General features: G+C 39.8%; 1 protein-coding gene across 1 annotated transcript in view; it reads right to left on the bottom strand.

The window, feature by feature from the left end:
- LOC121385046 overlaps positions 1–23479 on the bottom strand; it is a 184693-nt gene that overhangs the window by 33905 nt on the left and 127309 nt on the right. The window contains exons 34-40 of the mRNA XM_041515582.1: positions 19465–19584; positions 17615–17752; positions 15375–15592; positions 13524–13625; positions 10929–11099; positions 6640–6822; positions 2186–2372 (exon numbers count right to left, since the gene is read on the bottom strand). Of these exons, the coding sequence (XP_041371516.1) occupies positions 2186–2372; positions 6640–6822; positions 10929–11099; positions 13524–13625; positions 15375–15592; positions 17615–17752; positions 19465–19584 (1119 nt within the window). The remainder of the gene's footprint in view (positions 1–2185; positions 2373–6639; positions 6823–10928; positions 11100–13523; positions 13626–15374; positions 15593–17614; positions 17753–19464; positions 19585–23479) is intronic.

The following is a 23479-nucleotide window of genomic DNA, read 5'->3' as shown; positions in this document are numbered from 1 at the left end:
GGTCGGTGGGGTTTAGACCTCCACTGATGATATATTTCATGTTTTCACTGTATGTCTTATCTGCAATATGTACCAGCAATACAGAAAATTAAAGGGACATACCCTAGTTTTTAAACACTAAGGCATATTTTTCACCTAGACCCTAGTTTCAACCCTTAACAACAAAGTGAAACAAGAGTCTGTGATATTGAAATACCCTTAAAAATAGACAAAAATGCTACTCCATAATCATTACTTCTCAGATGCACATGCGTTTTTAAAAATATGAAAAATGTATTTTGTGGTATTAGAAACACCAGGATGACCAGAAACACTTCGGTTGTACAAAAATGGACAATCTAAACAATAAAGTATAAGCAATGTGTGATTTCAGTGATCGTAAACGGCTCTAATAGTGGAAAATATGCCTAAGTGTTTAAAAACTAGGGTCTGTCCCTTTAAACAAAACAATCTTTAACTTTAACTGAATTCCAGCGCTGAACGTGGATGCTAAATCCTGCCATTGTATTGCAGGATGCTAAATCCTGCCATTGTATTGCATTCCAGTGCTAAACGTGGATGCTAAATCCTGCCATTGTATTGCAGGATGCTAAATCCTGCCATTGTATTGCATTCCAGTGCTAAACGTGGATGCTAAATCCTGCCATTGTATTGCAGGATGCTAAATCCTGCCATTGTATTGCAGGATGCTAAATCCTGCCATTGTATTGCATTCCAGTGCTAAACGTGGATGCTAAATCCTGCCATTGTATTGCATTCCAGTGCTAAACGTGGATGCTAAATCCTGCCATTGCATCCTGCCATTGTATTGCATTCCAGTGCTAAATGTGGATGCTAAATCCTGCCATTGTATTGCATTCCAGTGCTAAACGTGGATGCTAAATCCTGCCATTGTATTGCAGGATGCTAAATCCTGCCATTGTATTGCATTCCGGTGCTAAATGTGGATGCTAAATCTTGCCATTGTATTGCATTCCAGTGCTAAACGTGGATGCTAAATCCTGCCATTGTATTGCATTCCAGCGCTAAACGTGGATGCTAAATCTTGCCATTGTATTGCATTCCAGTGCTAAACGTGGATGCTAAATCTTGCCATTGTATTGCATTCCAGTGCTAAACGTGGATGCTAAATCCTGCCATTGTATTGCAGGATGCTAAATCCTGCCATTGTATTGCATTCCGGTGCTAAATGTGGATGCTAAATCCTGCCATTGTATTGCATTCCAGCGCTGAACGTGGATGCTAAATCCTGCCATTGTATTGCATTCCACACATTCAACTTTAGCCCTATAATGTAACCGGCAGCAAGCATATGGCAAAATGTCTTTAAAAATATAATTAAACGAGAGTGCTCTTCCTTGTACGGGTATACTCAAGTCCTGTGAATGGACTCAAGTCTTGTTAGATTCTGTCTGTGTCTGGGTACTAAAGTACTCATGGAGACCCAACCCTGGACATAATGAGCCGAAGTTACAAAGCCTGTTTTTCTTAAACGCATGTGGTTAAGCATTGCAAATGTATGTTAAAGATTGTTTTATTTAATGACACCACTAGAGCACATTGATTTATTAATCAATTGGCTATTGGATGGCAAACACTTGGTAATTATGACACATAATCTTGATTAGAAAGGAAACCCGCTACATTTTTCCATTAGTAGCTAGAGATCTTTTATATGCACTATCTCAGTCAGGACAGTACATACCACAGCCTTTGACATACAACTCGTGGTGCACTGGCTGGAATGAATAACAGCCCAATGAGCCCATCAACTGGAATTGATCCCAATGCAAATCTATGTACTTATAACCGGCCTCGGTGGCGCAGTGGTTAAGCCATCGGACTACAGGCTGGTTGGTACAGGATTCGCAGAACGGTACCAGCTCCAACCCAGAGCAAGTTCTTAAGGGCTCAGTGGGTAGGTGTAAGGCCACTACACCCTCTTCTCTTTCACTATAACCACTAACCAACTAACAACTAACCCACTGTCCTGGACAGACAGCCCAGATAAGTGAGGTGTGTGCCCAGGACAGCGTGCTTGAACCTTAATTGGATATAAGCATGAAAATAAGTTGAAATGAAATGAAATGAATGTACTTATATGCATGTAAGACATAAACAGGCTTTGTGAATTAAGCCCAATGTTTTTAATCAATTTAAAAAAAAACTACAGTTGAGTACGCACCACAGTAAATGCCGGGCTTGTTCCTCCACTCCGGTACCTGTTCCCCAATCTTGGCGCATTCCGTGACGAGTCTGTTCGCCGAGGAACACTGACCGATGCTGATGTCATCCGGCACTTCACACAGATCAAACTTACAGTCCTCTCTCATCTTGGCCACAAGCGCCTGATCCATTTTCATCAGACAATTCTGAATAAGACCAACATGGTAAAGTTAACAATCATTTTGAGAGTACTGCTAAAGCAATACATGTCCTTTATATACAGGAACCAAAAACCTTTTGTATCTCCTATATTCCAGCACTTCACACAAATCAAACTTAGTCATCCGTCATCTTCTCTACTAGCTTCCGATCCATTTTCATATGACAATTCTGAATAAGGCAAAAATGGTCAAGTTAACAAAAATTCTGATTAGTACTGCTAAAGCAATACATGTTCACTACAGGGTTCAAATAGTTTTTTGTATTTTCTAAGTTCCAGCACTTCACACATATCAAACTTGGTCCTCCCTCATTTTTTAAACAAGTGCCTGATCTATTTTCTCAAGACAATTCAATTAAAAATGGTAAAGTTAACAAACATTCTGAGAGTACTGCTAAAGCAATACATATTCCCTATACAGGGCCCAACAAATTTTTGTGTCTCCTAAGTTCCGGCACCTCACACAAGTAAAACTTACTCCTCTCTCATCTGGGCTACAAGCTCTCGATACATTTTCACACGACAATTCTGAATAAGTCAAAAATGGTAGTTAAAAATAATTCCGAGAGTACTGTTAAAGCAATACATGTCCCCTATATACAGGAAACAAACCCATCTTTGTATCTCCTAAGTTCCGGCACTTTACAAAAGTAAAACTTACACAGTGTACGACAAATATTTTACAAAAGTAAAACTTACACAGTGTACGACAAATATTTTACAAAAGTAAAACTTACACAGTGTACGACAAATATTTTACAAAAGTAAAACTTACACAGTGTACGACAAATATTTTACAAAAGTAAAACTTACACAGTGTACGACAAATATTTTACAAAAGTAAAACTTACACAGTGTACGACAAATATTTTACAAAAGTAAAACTTACACAGTGTACGACAAATATTTTACAAAAGTAAAACTTACACAGTGTACGACAAATATTTTACAAAAGTAAAACTTACACAGTGTACGACAAATATTTTACAAAAGTAAAACTTACACAGTGTACGACAAATATTTTACAAAAGTAAAACTTACACAGTGTACGACAAATATTTTACAAAAGTAAAACTTACACAGTGTACGACAAATATTTTACAAAAGTAAAACTTACACAGTGTACGACAAATATTTTACAAAAGTAAAACTTACACAGTGTACGACAAATATTTTACAAAAGTAAAACTTACACAGTGTACGACAAATATTTTACAAAAGTAAAACTTACACAGTGTACGACAAATATTTTAGAAAGACACTAGCCCTCACAGGAAGGAAATGTTTTACTTAACGACGCACTCAACACATTTTACTTAATGTCATATGGCGTCAGACATATGCTTAAGGACCACACAGATATTGAGAGAGAAAACCTGCCGTCACCACTTCATGGGCTACTCTTTTCGATTAGCAGCAAGTGATCTTTTATATGCACCATCTCACAGACAGGATAGTACACACCACAGCCTTTGTTACACCAGTTGTGGAGCACTGGCTGGGACGAGAAACAGCCCAATGGGTCCACCGATGGGGATCGATCCTAGACCGACCGCGTATCAAGCGAATGCTTTACCACTGGGTTACGTCCCATCCATAGCCCTCACAGAAGCTTTGGCTAGTGCTCTATGTATTATAGGAACCGGCCTCGGTGGCGTCGTGGTTAGGTCGTCGGTCTACAGGCTGGTAGGTACTGGGTTCGGATCCCAGTCGAGGCATGGGATTTTTAATCCAGATACCGACTCCAAACCCTGAGTGAGTGTTCCGCAAGGCTCAATGGGTAAACCACTTGCACCGACCAGTGGTTCGTAACTGGTTCAACAAAGGCAATGGTTTGTGCTATCCTGCCTGTGGGAAGCGCAAATAAAAGATACCTTGCTGCTAATCGGAAAGAGTAGCCCATGTAGTGGCGACAGCGGGTTTCGTCATAAAATCTGTGTGGTCCTTAACTATATGTCTGACGCCATATAACCGTAAATAAAATATGTTGAATGCGTCGTTAAATAAAATATTTCTTTTTCTTTCTATGTATTATAGGAATACCGCTGACAGTTTTCACTAGCCCAGACCAAAAATTCACTAGTGGGTAGGGTCTCTATGAGTATGAGTCAAAGTAAGGTAAGATATATAGAAGTTTTTACCAGAGTGTTTTTAGGTATCGTCAATATCATATATTAGGAATAAAAATAATGTATTATGTAAGCCTCTGGCTACCGAAATACACAAGGGTAATAATCTCTTTATCATACCGGCCTCAGTGGCGTCGTGGCAGGCCATCGGTCTTTTAGTCGATTTTTAATCCAGATACCGACTCCAAACCCTGAGTGAGTGCTCCGCAAGGCTCATTGGGTAGGTGTAAACCACTTGCACCGACCAGTGATCCATAACTGGTTCAACAAAGGCCATGGTTTGTGCTATCCTGCCTGTGGGAAGCGCAAATAAAAGATCCCTTGCTGCCTGTCGTAAAAAGAGTAGCCTATGTGGCAACAGTGGGTTTCCTCTAAAAACAGTGTCAGAATGACCATATGTTTGACATCCAATAGTCGATCATAAGATAAAAAATCAATGTGCTGTAGCGGCGTCGTTAAATAAAACAAACTTTACTCTTTATCATATAATCTCAAGCTTAATACAACATGTTTTTGTAAACTGTACACGCAACTTTAATTCCAGTCCACTAGATATTCAAATGACGTAAGAATATGTGGCACGGTGTATTTTTGAATGGAAATGACGTCAAACTCGAATGACGTCATTTTGGATGTCCTTACATCAAAAGAAACTAGGGCTTAACGGGTTTAAATGTCAATAAACCTAGTGCCGTGACCTCGATTAATTTACATCTAATTTGCAAAGTTATCAAATTCTTAAAGTATGTGATCTTAAAAATATCACATACTTTGATTGAACTGAAAATGTAAGATATTATATGATAAGCTGTATTTATTGTGAGAAAAGTGTATTAATAAATTGTACTGTTTACACAATATGGATTTCAACTCAAATTACAGTAAGGTATGTTATATTTATTGTTCAAAAAGGGTATTAAAAAATCGTACTATTTACAAAATATTGCTATATTTATTGTGCGAAAAGGCTATTAAACAAAAGTATTGGTGAGGTACATGGTACATCTGTCAGGAGTTTGATGGAAAACAATATCTATATTAATGAATATATTATGGGTATGATTCAAGTCTAATAATGTGAAATGTTTGCAATGGGATGGATTAACAGTTTGTTTTGGACCAACCACCATCCTAAGTTGTTCCTACATGTGGTTTGATGGTCCTGTATACAACATATTGTCTGGACAAGGATTTACTGTTATGTGCAGTAGATCGTGAAAAGTAGGTCACAGTGACCTAGTAATAGAACACGACACACCTCCATCCCAAGCTGTTCCTACATGTGATGTTTGATGGTCCTGCATACATCTGTATGCAAGATATGATCCAGACAAGGATTTACTTTTATGTGCAGTAGACTGTGAAAAGTAGGTCACAGTGACCTAGTAATAATACACAACAAACCACCATCCCAAGTTGTTCCTACATGTGAGGTTCAGTGGTCTTCTATGCATCTGTATGCAAGATATGGTCCGGATATGAATTTATTGTTATGTGCAGTAGACCGTGAAAAGTAGGTCAAAGTGACCTAGTAATAGAATGCAACACACCACCATCCCAAGTTATTCCTACATGTGAGGTTCAATGGTCCTGTATGCATCTGTATGCAAGATATGGTCCGGACAAGAAAACATTAACAGACAGACAATGCCATACAATTACACGACCCATCATAGATGGACATAAGTCAAAATACGGTGAGGTATGTTATATTTATTGTGTGAAAAGTGACTGTCGTCGACGTTGGAGACATAGAGATTATTATACAAGCTTGTGTGTCATACTGATTTTACGCAACGAGAGTCAGGACTTTTGTATTGCCCGAGCGAGAGCAAGAGTAATACATGAATGCTGACACGAGTTTCATAAAATCAGTATTATTATTGTTGTTTTCTTTATCAATAACAAGACCCAACTCAAAATGTTTCAGCAACAACCAGAAGGAGACGATGAAATGACGTCATATTTCAAATGCACAGTCTGAGTTAGGACTGGACAAGCAACATCATGTTATGACATCGCTTCCCAAAATTACGTCATTACACTTACACCTGTGCTTCATATGATTATTATTAACTCGGTTATGTTAAACCATATGGATAATAATACAACTTTAATACTCACGGCAAAAGGTGATCTGTCTGTATCGAATATTGCATCACAAATAGTGTACGCCTGGACGACATCCATCTTACATTCCCGTTTGGTGTCTGGTTCGTCACATTTCTTGTAACACATCTTGTTGTTCGGGTCATTCAAAGATTCAGGTACCACCCACGAATGACCAAATACATTTTGAATTGTAGTCTAAAAAAAACAAAAAACAAAAATATTGTTTTACACAGTGAAACCCCTCTAAACCGGACACCCTTGGACTAAGACAAATGTCTGGTTTTAGAGGGGTCCAGTTTAGAGAGGTTAAGTTCTGTCTTGGCTTTTGAAAAGGGACTCTGTAAAACGTCCGGTTTTGAGGGAATTCCTGTTTACAGAGGGTCCGATCTTCACTGTATTAAAAACGTTTTGTTGTTATATATACAATTTTTAGACACCACCCAGGAATGACTATATGTATTTTCATTTGTAGTGTATCGTCGAGTACCCATGAACCTGCCTATTAACGGGAAATGTTTTCTGAACACATGAATTAAAATGCATGATCAATTTGATGAAATAATATTTTACCTTGTTCACTTTATTGTCAAAGTCAACCAACAAATGTTAATATATATATATGCCATTCTGATGTGAAGAGATTAAATGCATGTCATAGTCTAATGTTGACATTCTTCAGCTACTCCTGTAAACCAGCAGGCTCATGCGCAGGGGTGGGGGGGGGGTTGGGGGGTCGAAACCCCCCACCCCTGCTCAAGGCGAAAAAATAATTCATATCCCGATTTTTTTACATTCCTGTGAATGGATATGGAAGTACTAAGATGTTATCATCAGACACCTCGACCCCTTCCCCCCCTGCAAAATTTCCTGTGCACACCCCTGACCAGGCTATTGTTTTCAAGAGTGACGCATGTCACATGACGTCACCAAACATTTTATGCAATGAATCTGAGACAATGAATGAATGAATGTTTAGCGACACCCCAGCACAAAAATACATTTAATATAGTGCGTACAGTGCAAAATGGCGGTCATGTATTCATTTCCTTACGTATAAAAATATTTGGAATATCTACATGTATGCTTGTTTTTTTTTTCATTTGAGCACTTTGTTTTTGTGAAGGTTTTCTTAATTCAACAAAAGTTGTTGGGGTTTTTGTGGGGTTTTTTTGTCTGGGTTCAGTTGTATGCAGATTCCTTAAAAACAAGTCTAACATAAACAGACTGGTTTATGGGGGTAGCCCGGCTCATGGTTTTTCACAATATATATAAAAAATAATAACGGAAAATGTATATTTTTATATACAGTAAAACCTGTCTAAACAGGAATCCTGTCAAAACTGACCATGTTTCATGGCTCCAAATTTCTTAATTTCTAAAATGTAAGTTGACTTATTAAGCATTATTGTTTATGAACCAAAAATAATTCAAAATAAAGTATGAACTTTTAAATGTTATTATTATAGTGGTGTCGTGGTTAAAGCCATCGGACATAAGGCTGGTAGGCCTTGTAAGCTGCTTATATCGGTCATCAAGGGAAGCAGCTTTCTTTGACTACCCTAATTCCACACAAAAACTGCCATCTTGTTTTATGTAGGACCCCACACGTTTCAATCACAACTACAGTAGCTGTACATTGATACTAGTTCAAATTAAATTCCAGGACAAATGAAACAACATTTTATGACATTAGGAAGGAAGTATTGTTTAACGTACACATTAAGAGCAAGCTGTTGTAGCGCACACCTGTCTTGGACCTCAGCCAGTTTCTCTGTCCAGGATAGGAAAGGTGGTGGGGGAGGGTAGGAGGAAGGACTACCTGCGCTGGCAGGTGCAAGGGAGCACCAGCAGCCCGACCGTGGTCGGTAGCAGGATGACATTAACAAACCTTTTTTACATTTATCACCAATGGCAGGACTGGGATATGTTCAGCCAGCCCAAGCAGAAAAACGTCCGCCAGACTGGTTTATGCGCTTCACATTAAACCAAATGGCCACGTCAGGAACCAATCAAATAGTTTGCGAATGTTAGTGAAACGTTTACTGGCTGAACTTGGGGCAGGTAGTGTCAACAGTGGAATGAAAAGTTGAGTGCACTTCGAACTTTGACCCAAGAGGTCAAATACTTTTTGAAGTACAGCTACCTATATATACATGTGTAAGCCATTTTGTGTCATTGCTGGTGGCAAGTCGCTGTAGCACTTATAACCATAAAGTATTGTACTTTGGTTAAAGGGACAGACCCTAGTTTCAACCCGTGAAAATTAACACTAAGTTTAGTTAAAGGGACAGACCCTAGTTTCAACCCGTGAAAATTAACACTAAGTTTAGTTAAAGGGACAGACCCTAGTTTCAACCCGTGAAAATTAACACTAAGTTTAGTTAAAGGGACAGACCCTAGTTTCAACCGGTGAAAATTAACACTAAGTTTGGTTAAAGGGACAGTCAACCGGTGAAAATTAACACTAAGTTTGGTTAAAGGGACAGACCCTAGTTTCAACCCGTGAAAATTAACACTAAGTTTAGTTAAAGGGACAGACCCTAGTTTCAACCCGTGAAAATTAACACTAAGTTTAGTTAAAGGGACAGACCCTAGTTTCAACCCGTGAAAATTAACACTAAGTTTGGTTAAAGGGACAGACCCTAGTTTCAACCGGTGAAAATTAACACTAAGTTTGGTTAAAGGGACAGACCCTAGTTTCAACCCGTGAAAATTAACACTAAGTTTGGTTAAAGGGACAGACCCTAGTTTCAGCCCGTGAAAATTAACACTAAGTTTAGTTAAAGGGACAGACTCTAGTTTCAACCCGTGAAAATTAACACTAAGTTTAGTTAAAGGGACAGACCCTAGTTTCAACCGGTGAAAATTAACACTAAGTTTGGTTAAAGGGACAGACCCTAGTTTCAACCGGTGAAAATTAACACTAAGTTTGGTTAAAGGGACAGACCCTAGTTTCAACCCGTGAAAATTAACACTAAGTTTAGTTAAAGGGACAGACCCTAGTTTCAGCCCGTGAAAATTAACACTAAGTTTAGTTAAAGGGACAGACCCTAGTTTCAACCCGTGAAAATTAACACTAAGTTTAGTTAATCTACAAACCTGTAAAACATTAATTTTGGATAAAGTTACAATTGAGTATAACATGAGTCTGTGACTTTGAAATGGTGATATACCCTCTAAAATAGACTAAAACTTGACTCCATAATTGTTACATGTACCTCTTAGATGAACGTGTGTTTTTAAAAATATGAGAAATGCATTTTGTGATATTAAAAACACCAGAATGACCAAAAACACTTCAAATGTACAGAAATGGGTAATCTACACAATACAATCTTAAGTAAAGTATGATTTCTGTTATCAAAAACAGCTCTAATAGCAAAAAATATGACTTAGTGTTAAAAACTAGGGTATGTCCCTTTAATGTATGTTCTTATACCTTGTAGTCAATCCCATGCTCCTGGCAAAAATGTTTTATTGTAAATAATTTCAGTTTAGTTTGATGTAAGATGAAAAGTGAAAGTGTTTTGGAAATTAAATGTTTTTTACTATTTTTGTGTGTAATTTAGAAAACATTCAGCTCAAAAATAAATAACTTGTAGTAAATTCCATAATTCTTGTCCAGTGGGCTAGATAAATATTTTCTTTTTCTGCACCCGTGTTGTGCTGTGTGCACTGCATTGTGTACTGTGCTCTGTGCTGTGCTGTGTGCTGTGCTGTGTCGTGTGCCATGCTGTGTTGTGCTGTGTGCGCTGCATTGTGTACTGTGCTCTGTGCTGTGCCGTGTGCCATGTCGTGTGCTGTGCTGTGTGTGCTGCATTGTGTACTGTGTTGTGTGCTGTGCTGTGTGCTGTATGTCGTGCCGTGCCATGTTGTATGCTGTGTTGTGCTGTGTACTGTGCTCTGTGCTGTGCTGTGTCGTGTGCCATGTCGTGTGCTGTGCTGTGTGTGCTGCATTGTGTACTGTGTTGTGTGCTGTGCTGTGTGCTGTATGTCGTGCCGTGCCATGTTGTATGCTGTGTTGTGCTGTGTGCTTTGCTGTGCTGTGCTGTGTGCTGTACGTCGTGCCGTGCCATGTTGTATGCTGTGCTGTGCTGTGCCGTGTGCTGTGCCATATGCTATGCTGTGCGTTGTGCTGTGTGTTGTGCTGTGCTGCACTGTGCTGTGTGTTGTGTTGTGCTGTGCTGTGCTGCACTGTGTGTTGTGTTGTGCTGCGTGCTCTGCTGCGCTGTGCTGCGCTGAGCTGTGTTGTGTGCTATGCTGTGTGTTGCGCTGTGCTGTATTGTATTGTGTTTACTTACTAGAGTGCCAGGGAGAGGACATTCAGGACCAATTGTCCAGTCATCGGAAGCATTGAAGTTGAAGTTTCCGCACAATCCACATGTCATAGACTGGTAGTTCTTGGGAACAGTCACCTCAATCTCTGAAGAACCGTCCCACGTCACCTGGAGGCCAAAGTCTGTGTAGACTTTCTGTAACAAAGAAAAAGCGAAAACATGAAACTTTGTTTTGTTCATGGGTGGAAATTGGTGGACTGTCAAAAAGAGGAAATCTAGAGGGGTCCCGGAAATTCTTGAAATCCTAGGTTAAAATCTGTGCCATCTGACACATTTGGGAGGAAAGGACGATTAAAATGCGAGGAAACGCAATGTTCCATGAGAGGAAAACAGCTGATACGAGGAGAATTCCCACCCGTGTTTGTTTAAAGTTACACACCCTAGTTTTTAAATGCTGCATATTTTTCTCTGTTTGAGCCGGGGTTTTTTATCACTGAAACCAAACATTACTTATATTTTATTCTTTAGATTATCCATTTCCATACATCCAGTGTTTCTGGTCATCCTTGGTGTTTCTATAATACCATCAAATGCATTGATCATATTTTTAAAAACGTATGTTCATCTAAGAAATAATGGTTATGGAGACAAGTTCTCGAGTATTTCTCTGTTCTAAAGGGACATTCCTGAGTTTGCTGCACTTTTAAACATGTCATCGACTAACAGAGACTTTTTAACGATTGTAATTACATAATATATTTTTTTCTGCATAAAATAGTAGTGGCTTTATATTAAACATGTTTCTGATCATTCTAATATTTGTACTAGGTTAAAATTTATTTTTATAATTTTTTCGTACGTACAAAATTACTTGAAGACAAAATCCAGTTTGGGTTTCTTACAAATATTAAGATGACCAGAAACACATTAAATATACAGACACTGATATTCTAAACAAAAAAATATATTTAATAAGTAAGTTTAATTGTAGAACTATTAGTCGGAAACATCTTACAATGCAGCAAACTCAGGAATGTCCCTTTAACATGACACTCTCTACTTAGGGGACAAGTAAGTATATGTTGTATTTGACCATTTGTGCATGTTAATGCTATATCTCACCCCATGCATACAAAGGTTTTTTATTATCATCCATTAAAGGCTTTTCTAGGAGATATCGCTGGCACTATAATTTGTGATATCTTCTTATAATTTTGACTGGTCAAATTTTAATCAAAAGACAATGTTTTGTTACGTCACTGTGTTTGTTTCAGCACTAAACCTACCATTAGTGACTGAACGCCACTGCCGTTCTGCTAGTTAACGAATCTATACCATGGTGTTTTAAATACCTGTTATGGTGCACCGGCTAGAATGAGAAATAGCCCAAGTGACCCACCAACAGGGATCGATCTTAGACTGACTGTGTATCTAGCAAATGCTTTACCACTGGGATACGTCCCACCCCTTGTGAAATGAATGCTGATATCTACATAACTAACTTGTATTTAAAGGGTGTATATTACCAAATCAAATCCCATAGATGACAATAGTAACATATGTGGCTAAAACTCCTACCTGCAGCGTATCAATTGACATAAACGCCACGGATATAAATACTACCACCCAACTGGGGGTCAAGCTGCTCATTTCTGAGATAACGGGTAGTGTCTATGACTACCCTAGTTCCGCACAAAATTTGAGTACTTTTTTTAACAGGTACCCCCATACATGTTTCAAGAACAAGCCTACTTGACACAGTGGTACTGAATAAAATAAAATTACATAAATGTTTTGCCCAGATGAAACTAATATTTTTTACAACCAACACACTCACATTTATCACCAATCACAGGACCCCAAGGGTGTTTACTTCTCTATCAAAAGTTCGGTGCACCTCGATCTTTGACCCAGCCAGAAGTTATTTGGTTTAGTACTACCTTTAGCAAGTTAACAAATGTTGGTCAGAGAAATATATCATAAATCGAGTTATTTGTGAAACCTATTACTACCAGTGGCTTTAAAATATATTTAACATACAGCAAAACTTGTTTTTCGATGTGGGGAGGTGGGGGGCTTACTCCCATGTGACCCCTATCCTGGACCTGACAAGGTACCTGTAGCCCCTGGACCCCAGCGTAGTGCTAGGCTAAGACTATCAACTGTCATGATGAAGTGGGCCAACAAAGTTGTATAAGACGAGAATCGAGTGCTCAGACTAGCAACTGGACAGTTGTTGCAGTCATGACAGCAGAAATTTGGCCAACTTTGTGCTGGCAGTTGGTAGTCTGAGACAAGAATTATACAACGAGAATCGAGTTGTAAGAGCGCTCAGACTAGCAAATGGACAGTCGTAGAAGTCATGACAGCAGAAAGTTGGCCAACTGTGTGCTGGCAGTTGGTAGTCTGATCCTAGCATAATGGGTTATATGACGAGAATCCAGTTGTAAGAGCACTCAGACTAGCAACTGGACAGTCGTAGAAGTCGTTGTGATGTAGAGTTTGCCAACTACGATATGACAGTTGGTAGTTTTATCCTAGCATTAAGGTGAATCTTGCTCCTTGAAGCATTTATTGGTCGACAGCTCGGGCCTACTGTATTAAGTGTTGTATACTTACTAAACGCAGACCGTCATCAATAATGAGAATACCATTCTTGTCGTAGCCGTTGATCAGGGCAGAATTCAGGAGAATTTCTTTAGACTGGCGAATTTCAAACTCCTGGCGAAAAAAAACAAGGCACGACATTAGACATAAATAAAATGTATGCCAAGGCATAATATCAGGGGCCTAGCTTGGAATTTTCAGGTGGTATGCAGACTTTTTCGGTGATGGAATAAAACATAGAGCATACACACATTTACATCATATATTTTAATAATAAAAAACCAGAAAGAAAGTGTAATCTGAGGTGGTATATGGAAGCTAGGACCCTGATGTTTAAAAATTCTAATTCAACATAATTGTAAGAACAAACATGACAGGATTTCTCTCTACCAAAATGTGATGTAGTGTAATCTGCATTTCAGTGGCAGATCCATGGGGGAGGGGGGTGTTTAGGGGGAAACCCGCTATATTTGTTTTCATTAGTAGCAAGGGATCTTTTATATGCACCATCCCACAGACAGGACAGCACATACCACAGCCTTTGATATACCAGTTGTGGTGCACTGGCTGTAAAGAGAACTAGCCCAAAGGGCTCGCTGACAGGGATCGATCCCAAATCAACATCAAGTGAAAGAAAGAAAGAAATGTTTTATTTAACGATGCACTCAACAGATTTTATTTACTGTTATATGGCGTCAGACACATGGTTAAGGACCACACAAATATTGAGAGAGGAAACCCTATGTCACCACTTCATGGGCTACTCTTTTCGATTAGCAGCAAGTGATCTTTTATATGCACCATCCCACAAACAGGATACCACATACCACGGCCTTTGTTATACCAGTTGTGGATTAGGACTGCTTACAGGGTGGGGCAGGACGCAGCCAATTGTGCACCACAACTGGTATATCAAAGGCTGTGGTATGTGCTATACTGTTTGTGGAGTGGTGCATATAAAAGATCCCTTGCTGCTATGTCTGACGCCATATAACCGTAAATAAAATGTGTCGAGTGCATCGTTAAATAAAACATTTCCTTCCTTCCTTCCATATTCCTTCCTTTTGATCAATCCCCATTTTTGGGCCCACTGGGCTATTTCTCGTTCCAGCCAGTGCACCATATGATTAGTATATCAAAGGTAGTGGTATGTGCTATCCTGTTTGTGGAATGGGGAATATAAACATCCCTTGCTATTGATGGAAAAATGTACCTGGTTTCCTCTCTAAGACTATATGTCAGAATTACCAAATGTTGGACATCCACTAGCCAATGATTAATTAATCAATGTGCTCTAGTGGTGTCGTTAAACAAAACAAACTTCTTTCTTTCTTTCCTCTGTAGGGACGGGACGTAGCTCAGTGGTAAAGCACTCGCTTGATACACGGTTGGTCTGAGATCGATCCCCGTCGGTGGACCCATTGGGCTATTTCTCCTTCCAGCCAGTGCACATCAAAGGCCGTGGTATGTACTACACTGTCTGTGGGATGGTGCATATAAAAGAACCCTTGCTGCTAATCGAAAAGAGTAGCCCATGAAGTGGTGACAGCGGGTTTCCTCTCTCTATTTATGTGGTCCTTAACCATATGTTTGATGCCATATAATTGTAAATAAAATGTGTTGAGTGTGTCATTAAATAAAACATTTCTTTCTTTCTTTTTTCTTTCCTCTGTAAGACTATATGTCAAAATCACTAGCTGATGATTAATTAATCAATGTGCTCTAGTGGTTTCATTAAACAAAAAAACCTTCTTTCTTTCTTTCTTTCCTCTCTAAGACTATATGTCTTTGACATCCCATAGCCGATGATTAATTAATCAATGTGCTCTAGTGGAGTTGTTAAACAAAACAAACAAAGCTTACCAGGCCTTTCATTTTGATGATGACGGCCTTGACCCAGGAGACAGAGGTGATGCCGGGTCTGTCCTGATTCCAGGTGTTGATCAGCACCTGGAATGTCCGGAGTTCACCCTGGCACCCGTCCTGAGCCATCACATACGTACACTGTCCCTGGAAGTCCAGGAACTTTTTGTCGAAACTGATGCAATGTGGGTCACCATAGCAGGCGCACAGACCTTGTGCTGCAACACAAAAAAACAAACAAATCATCATTATAACCCATCTTGAATCCCTGGAAGTCAAGGAACCTTCTGTCAAAGCTGATGCAATGAAAATCACCATAGCAGGCGCACAGACCGTGTGCTAAAAAAACTAAAACATCCACCTCATTATAACACAGCTTGAGCCATACAGCTGGCACACAGACCTTGTGATAAAACACAAAATAATCCCCATCATTATAACACAGCTTGAGCCATAGCAGGCACACAGACCTTGTTTTTAAAGCACAAAATAATTCCCATCATTATAACACATGTACACAGTCCCTGGAAGTCCAGGAACCTTTTGTCTGAAGCTGATGCAATGTGGATCACCATAGCAGGCGCACAGACCTTGTGCTGAAAAATCCTCATCATCATAACACAGCTTGAAGCATAACAGGCACATAGACCTTGTGCTAAAACACAAAACAAAATCCCCATCATTATAACACAGCCTGAAGCATAACAGGCACATAGACCTTGTGCTAAAACACAAAAAAACTAAATCATCATTATAACCCATCTTGAGCCACCAGGTAAATCTGTACACAATCCCTGGAAGTCCAGGAACCTTTTGTCGAAGCTGATGCAATGTGGATCACCATAGCACGCGCACAGACTTTGTGCCAAAACACACAAAAATCCCCATTATTATAACACAGCTTGAGGCATATAGCAGGCACAGAGACCTTGTGCTAAAACAAACAAAAAATCCCCATCATTATAACACATCTTGAGGCATCGCAGGCACACAGACCTTGTGCTAAAAAAAAAAAATCCCCATCATTATAACACAGCTTGAGCCATAGCAGGCGCACAGACCTTGTGCCAAAACACAAAAAAATCACCATCATTATAATACATCTGGAGCCATATAGCAGGTGCATAGACCTTGTGCTAAAACACAAACAATGAAAGTCAAGGAACTTTCTGTCAAAGCTGATGCAATGTGGATCACCAAAGCAGGCACATAGACTTTGTGCCAAAACACAAAACAACTAAATCATCATTATAACACATCTTGTGCCATAGCAGGCGCATAGACTTTGTGCTAAAACACAAAAACATTCACATCATTATAACACATATTTATAATCCATTCATCCACCCACCCAAATCCATACCACCCATTCATCTATCCATCCACCCATATTCCATCCATCCATCCAAATTCAAACCACACCTAACATGCATCCATCCATCCATCCATCCAAATTCAAGCCACACATAACATCCATCTATCCATCCATCCATGCATGTATCAATTCCATTCCATCCATCCATCCAAATTCAAGCCACACATAACATCCATTTATCCATCCATCCATGCATGCATGCATGCATCCCATCCCATCCCATTCCATCCAGCCATCCATCCATTCCAACCATCCACATTCAAGCCACACATAACATCCATTTATCCATCTATCCATCTATGCATGCATGCATGTATCCATCCATCCATCCATCCATCCAAATTCAAGCCACACATAACATCCATCTATCCATGCACATCAATCCATCCATCTATCCATCCATCCCCCCAAATCTAAACCACCCATTCATCTATACCATACTTATGTTCATGCATCCATCACACATAATATCCATCCATCCATCCATCCATCCATCTGCCCATCCATCCATCCATCCAAATTCAAGCTACACATAACATCCATCCAATCATCCATCCATCCATCCAAATCACACATAACATCCATCCATTCATCCATCCATCCCTCCATCCCCCAAATCCAAACCACCCATTCATCTATCCCATACTTATGTTCATGCATCCATCCAAATCACACATAACATCCCTCCATCTATCTATCCCTCCATCCACCCACCCACCCACCTATCCATTCCCCCGCAAATCCAAACCGCCCATTCACCTATCCCATACTTACATTCATCCATCCATCCAAATCACACATAACATCCATCCATCCATCCATCCCCCCCAAATCCAAATCGCCCAATCAACTATCCCATACTTACGTTCACAATCTCCTTTCGTGGCGTTGCCGTTGTCCTTGAAGCCACGCTTGCATGCGCAGCTGTAGCCACCCTCGAAATTGTCGCAGCGAGCGTTCACATCACAGTCATTGAGTTCAGGGTCCAAACACTCGTTAATATCTGAAGGAAGGAAATGTTTTATTTAACAACACACTCAACACATTTTATTTACGGTTATACAGCATCAGACATATGGTTAAGGACCACATAGATATTGAGAGAGGAAATCCTGCAGCTACCACTTCATGGGCTACTCTTTTCGATTAGCAGCAAGGGATCTTTTATATGCACCATCCCACAAACAGGATAGTGCATACCACGACCTTCGTTACACCAGTTGTGGAGCACTAGCTGGAACGAGAAATTGCTCAATGGGGCTATCGACGGGGATCGATCCTAAACCGACCGTGCATCAAGCGAGTGCTTTACCACTGGGCTACATCCCGCCCCTGTTAATATCTGAAACATTTCAACATCATCACTCTTAACTAGAGATATAGCAATATGGCAGTTCAGTCCTGTATCGCAATATGTGGTCCACAGGCATGGCGGATCAGGATGGGCTCGGGGTGGGGGGTTTCTCTAGCTCTCCCAGTAATTCTCAATCAAAAATATTATTGGTAGTAAATCTTAAAGCAGAGATGAATTTTGCTTCAAGAATGCAGAAAATTTCAGGACATCTAGTTTTCAAAATTTTATAGGAGAGCATACCCCCAAACCCTGCTAGAAACTTTGCTCTGAGCACCATCTATATATAACCACTAACCAACTAACAACTAACCTACTGTCCTGGACAGACAGCCCAGATAGCTGAGGTGTGTGCCCAGGACAGTGTTCTTGAACCTTAATTGGATATAAGCACGAAAATAAGTTGAAATGAAATAAGCTCCATCTAAGTCCCCCCCCACCCTCCTGAGTAGGGGGCAGGACATAGTCCAGTGGTAAAGCGCTCGCTTGATGGCAATAACCTTCTGTCGGCTGACCCGAGTATGTGCATACTACACTAGCTGAGTTGCCAGTCAGGTAAGCCAGCCGTAGTCATAATCATAGCAATTAGTGGCGCCATAATGATTGATAACTGTTTGAACGTCCAGTTTTCAGAGGTACAATTTACACCAAAGGAACACTTTGGGACTGAAATAATGGTCTGTGTGTTCAGTTTAGAGAGATTTCTGGTTTAGAGAGTAAACTTTAGTTTTAAAAGATGCATAAATCACGGGACCGTGGAAAATATCCGGTGTTGAGAGAATTCTGGTTTAGAGAGGGTATGGTGGATGCGGTGTGGGTTTTTGGTATAGCACCAACATTAATTTTGTGGAGTACACACATTTACTATCCATTAAAGGCTTTTATAGGAGATATCGCTAGCACTACAATTTGCAATATCTCCTGCAATATTCTCCTAGGAGATATCGCTTCTTTTTGTTACGTCACTGTGTATGTTTCAGCACTAAACCTATCATTAGTGATGTCACTCCACTGTCGTTCTGCTTGTTAACGAGTCTACCACTAACATTCAACCCACATTACTGACGTAGTTTACGATTGTCGCAAATGAAAAGAATGATAATGGATGATAAAAAGAATACCCCCTCGTGTCTTGTGATATCATAATTTATCAGCACTCATTGATAAAAGTATAAAAATCCATGGCAAGCTTCGGTTTTCATACTTTTATCAACTCATGCTGATAAATTATGATATCACCAGATACTCGGGGAGTATCCTCTATATATTCCATCACGACAAGCCTCGGATATCATACTTTTATCAACTCGTGCTAATAAATTATGATATCACAGGACACTCAGGGAGTATCTTCTATATCTCACCTTTACACACATCGAAGCCGACCTGGTTGTACCCCTCTTTGCACGTACAGTTGTAGGTCCCCAGGAGATTCGTACAAATAGCACTGGATGGACACTTGTTGTACGAGCATTCGTCATCGTCTGTAATGCAAAAAGAAAAGGAATGATCATTTAGATGGACACCCCAGCACATTGTTCAGTCAGAGACTAGTAGGAATTAAAGGAAAGGAATGATCATTTAGATGGACACCCCAGCACATTGTTCAGTCAGAGACTAGTAGGAATTAAAGGAAAGGAATGATCGTTTAGACGGACACCCCAGCACAATGTTCAGTCAGAGACTAGTAGGAATTAAAGGAAAGGAATGATCATTTAGACGGACACCCCAGCACAATGTTCAGTCAGTGGCTAGTAGGAATTAAAGAAAAGGAATGATCATTTAGACGGACACCCCAACACAATGTTCAGTCAGAGGCTAGTAGGAATTAAAGGAAAGGAATGATCGTTTAGACGGACACCCCAGCACAATGTTCAGTCAGTGGCTAGTAGGAATTAAAGGAAAGGAATGATCATTTAGACGGACACCCCAGCCCATTGTTCAGTCAGAGACTAGTAGGAATTAAAGGAAAGGAATGATCGTTTAGACGGACACCCCAGCCCATTGTTCAGTCAGAGGCTAGTAGGAATTAAAGGAAAGGAATGATCGTTTAGACGGACACCCCAACACATTGTTCAGTCAGAGGCTAGTAGGAATTAAAGGAAAGGAATGATCGTTTAGACGGACACCCCAGCACATTGTTCAGTCAGAGGCTAGTAGGAATTAAAGGAAAGGAATGATCGTTTAGACGGACACCCCAGCACATTGTTCAGTCAGAGGCTAGTAGGCTAGACGGACACCCCAGCACATTGTTCAGGAGACGGATTTAAAGGAAAGGAATGATCGTTTAGACAGACACCCCAGCACATTGTTCAGTCAGAGGCTAGTAGGGAATGATCAAGACAGACACCCCAGCACATTGTTCAGTCAGAGGCTAGTAGGAATCATTTAGACAGACACCCCAGCACATTGTTCAGTCAGAGGCTAGTAGGAATTAAAGGAAAGGAATGATCGTTTAGACGGACACCCCAGCACACTGTTCAGTCAGAGGCTAGTAGGAATTAAAGGAAAGGAATGATTGTTTAGACGGACACCCCAGCACATTGTTCAGTCAGAGGCTATGAGGATTTAAAGGAAAGGAATGATCGTTTAGACAGACACCCCAGCACATTGTTCAGTCAGAGGCTAGTAGGAATTAAAGGAAAGGAATGATCATTTAGACGGACACCCCAGCACATTGTTCAGTCAGAGGCTAGTAGGAATTAAAGGAAAGGAATGATCGTTTAGACGGACATCCCAGCACATTGTTCAGTCAGAGGCTAGTAGGAATTAAAGGAAAGGAATGATTGTTTAGACGGACACCCCAGCACATTGTTCAGTCAGTGGCTAGTAAGGAAAGGAAAGGAATGATCGTTTGAAAGGTTTGAATCATATCTCTGGGGTAGAAAACAAACTGTTGTTCTTGGCAAAGCCCGATCTAATCCTCTTAATCTCTCATATGGCATCCCACAGGGATCAGTACTTGGCCCCACTTTGTTTGCATTATATATCAATGATCTGCCACTCTATGCAAAGCATTGTGTCATGGAGCTGTTTGCTGATGATGTAAGCTCCACATCTGTAGCTGATGACATATCTCTGTTAGAAAAACATGTCCAGTTAGATTTGAATGAGGTGAGTCTTTGGTGCAACCATAACAAGATGTCTCTTAACTTAAATAAAACTAAAATCATGCTTATTGGTTCTTCTAAAAAACTGACCTCGATTGCAGAAACCTCAACAGCACTGACTGTATATGTAGATCACATACCAGTGCAATGTTCCACTTCTGAAAAACTTCTTGGTGTACACATTGACCCAACACTGACATGGGCTAACCACATAAATGCCATTATTAAAAAATCTTCTTATTTATTATACATTTTTCGACAAAACAGAAAATATCTTGACCAAAAGACCAGATTAATATTCTACAGCTCTTATATATTACCTCACTTAGACTATTGCTCCACAATTTGGGGAACCTGTTCAAAACATTCTATAGGAAAACTTCAAAAAATCCAAAATCAAGCTGCAAGACTTATTACTGAAAAAAGCAAAGAAACGTCCACTGCAGAAATAATTAGCTCTCTCAAATGGCTAAAATCAAAGAGAGAATTGACTTTAGAACCTGCCAGTTTGTCTACAAAGTCCTCAACAAACTATCTCCATCATATCTAGAAACAATGTTTCAAACAACTTCAGAAATTCACTCCTTAAATCTGAGGTCAACTCAACATAATCATCTTTATGAATTAAAACCAAGAACAGAATTTTATCGCCATAGTTTTTCATGCAGGGGAGCTAAACTGTGGAACACACTACCTTCAAAGATAAAATATTCTCAATTCCTCGCCTCATTCAAATCCAGTTATTTTAAGCACTATTCAAATAATAATCAATTTTAAGATATACCTTTGTTGTTGATTTTGTGTTTATTAAAATAATTATGATGTATTGAGTTCTCACTGACTCAAGTTTCTTAACAAACTGATTTAAATATTATTTATATATTCATAATATGTGCTATTGTTCCTCATGCTATACATATTACATGTATGTTGATGTTGTTTCTTTGAATGTATGTATGTATAATATCATGTATAGATTAGAGAGGGCCTCATGGGAGACCAGTCACCTTGTACTGAATGTGTTTACCCTCTGAAAATAAAGAATTTTATTATTATTATTATTATTATTTAGATGGACACCCCAGTACATTGTTCAGTCAGTAGCTGGTAAGGAAAGGAAAGGAATGATCATTTAGACGGACACCCCAGCACATTGTTCAGTCAGTGGCTAGTAAGGAAAGAAAAGGAATGATCGTTTAGATGGACAGTGGCTAGTAGGAAAAGAAAGGAATGACCGTTTAGACGGACACCCCAGCACATTGTTCAGTCAGTGGCTAGTAGGAAAAGAAAGGAATGACCGTTTAGACGGACACCCCAGCACATTGTTCAGTCAGTGGCTAGTAGGAAAAGAAAGGAATGACCGTTTAGACGGACACCCCAGCACATTGTTCAGTCAGTGGCTAGTAGGAAAAGAAAGGAATGACCGTTTAGACGGACAGACCGTTTAGACGGACACCCCAGCACATTGTTCAGTCAGTGGCTAGTAGGAAAAGAAAGGAATGACCGTTTAGACGGACACCCCAGCACATTGTTCAGTCAGTGGCTAGTAGGAAAAGAAAGGAATGACCGTTTAGACGGACAGTGGCTAGTAGGAAAAGAAAGGAATGACCGTTTAGACGGACACCCCAGCACATTGTTCAGTCAGTGGCTAGTAGGAAAAGAAAGGAATGACCGTTTAGACGGACAGTGGCTAGTAGGAAAAGAAAGGAATGACCGTTTAGACGGACACCCCAGCACATTGTTCAGTCAGTGGCTAGTAGGAAAGGAAAGGAATGATCGTTTAGACGGACAGTGGCTAGTAGGAAAAGAAAGGAATGACCGTTTAGACAGACACCCCAGCACATTGTTCAGTCAGTGGCTAGTAAGGAAAGGAATGATCATTTAGACTGACACCCCAGCACATTGTTCAGTCAGTGGCTCAGCACATATTGTATGAGCAACCTCTGTATTAATTAATAGGAAAAAAAGGAGAAATGTTTCATTAATGATTTTCCAGCACATCGTTTAGTCAGTGTCTATTAGGAAAGGAAATGTTGGTTTAAACTCATCTCAGCCCATTGTGCTGTCTTGTTCCAGCCAGTGCACAACAACTGGTATATCAAAGGCCTTGGTATGTGCTGTCCTGTCTTTGAGATGATGCATATAAATGATCCCTTAGACAAATGTAGCGGGTTTCCTCTATAAGTCTATGTCTACATTACCAAATGTTTGATATCCACTAGCCGATGATTAATAAATCAATGTGTTCTAGTGGTGTCGTTAAAGAAAG

This window comes from Gigantopelta aegis, chromosome 11, assembly GCF_016097555.1.
Source record: "Gigantopelta aegis isolate Gae_Host chromosome 11, Gae_host_genome, whole genome shotgun sequence".
Classification (NCBI taxonomy): domain Eukaryota; kingdom Metazoa; phylum Mollusca; class Gastropoda; order Neomphalida; family Peltospiridae; genus Gigantopelta; species Gigantopelta aegis.
Note: the sequence above shows the minus strand (reverse complement) of the source record. Positions and strands in the feature narration are given on the sequence as shown.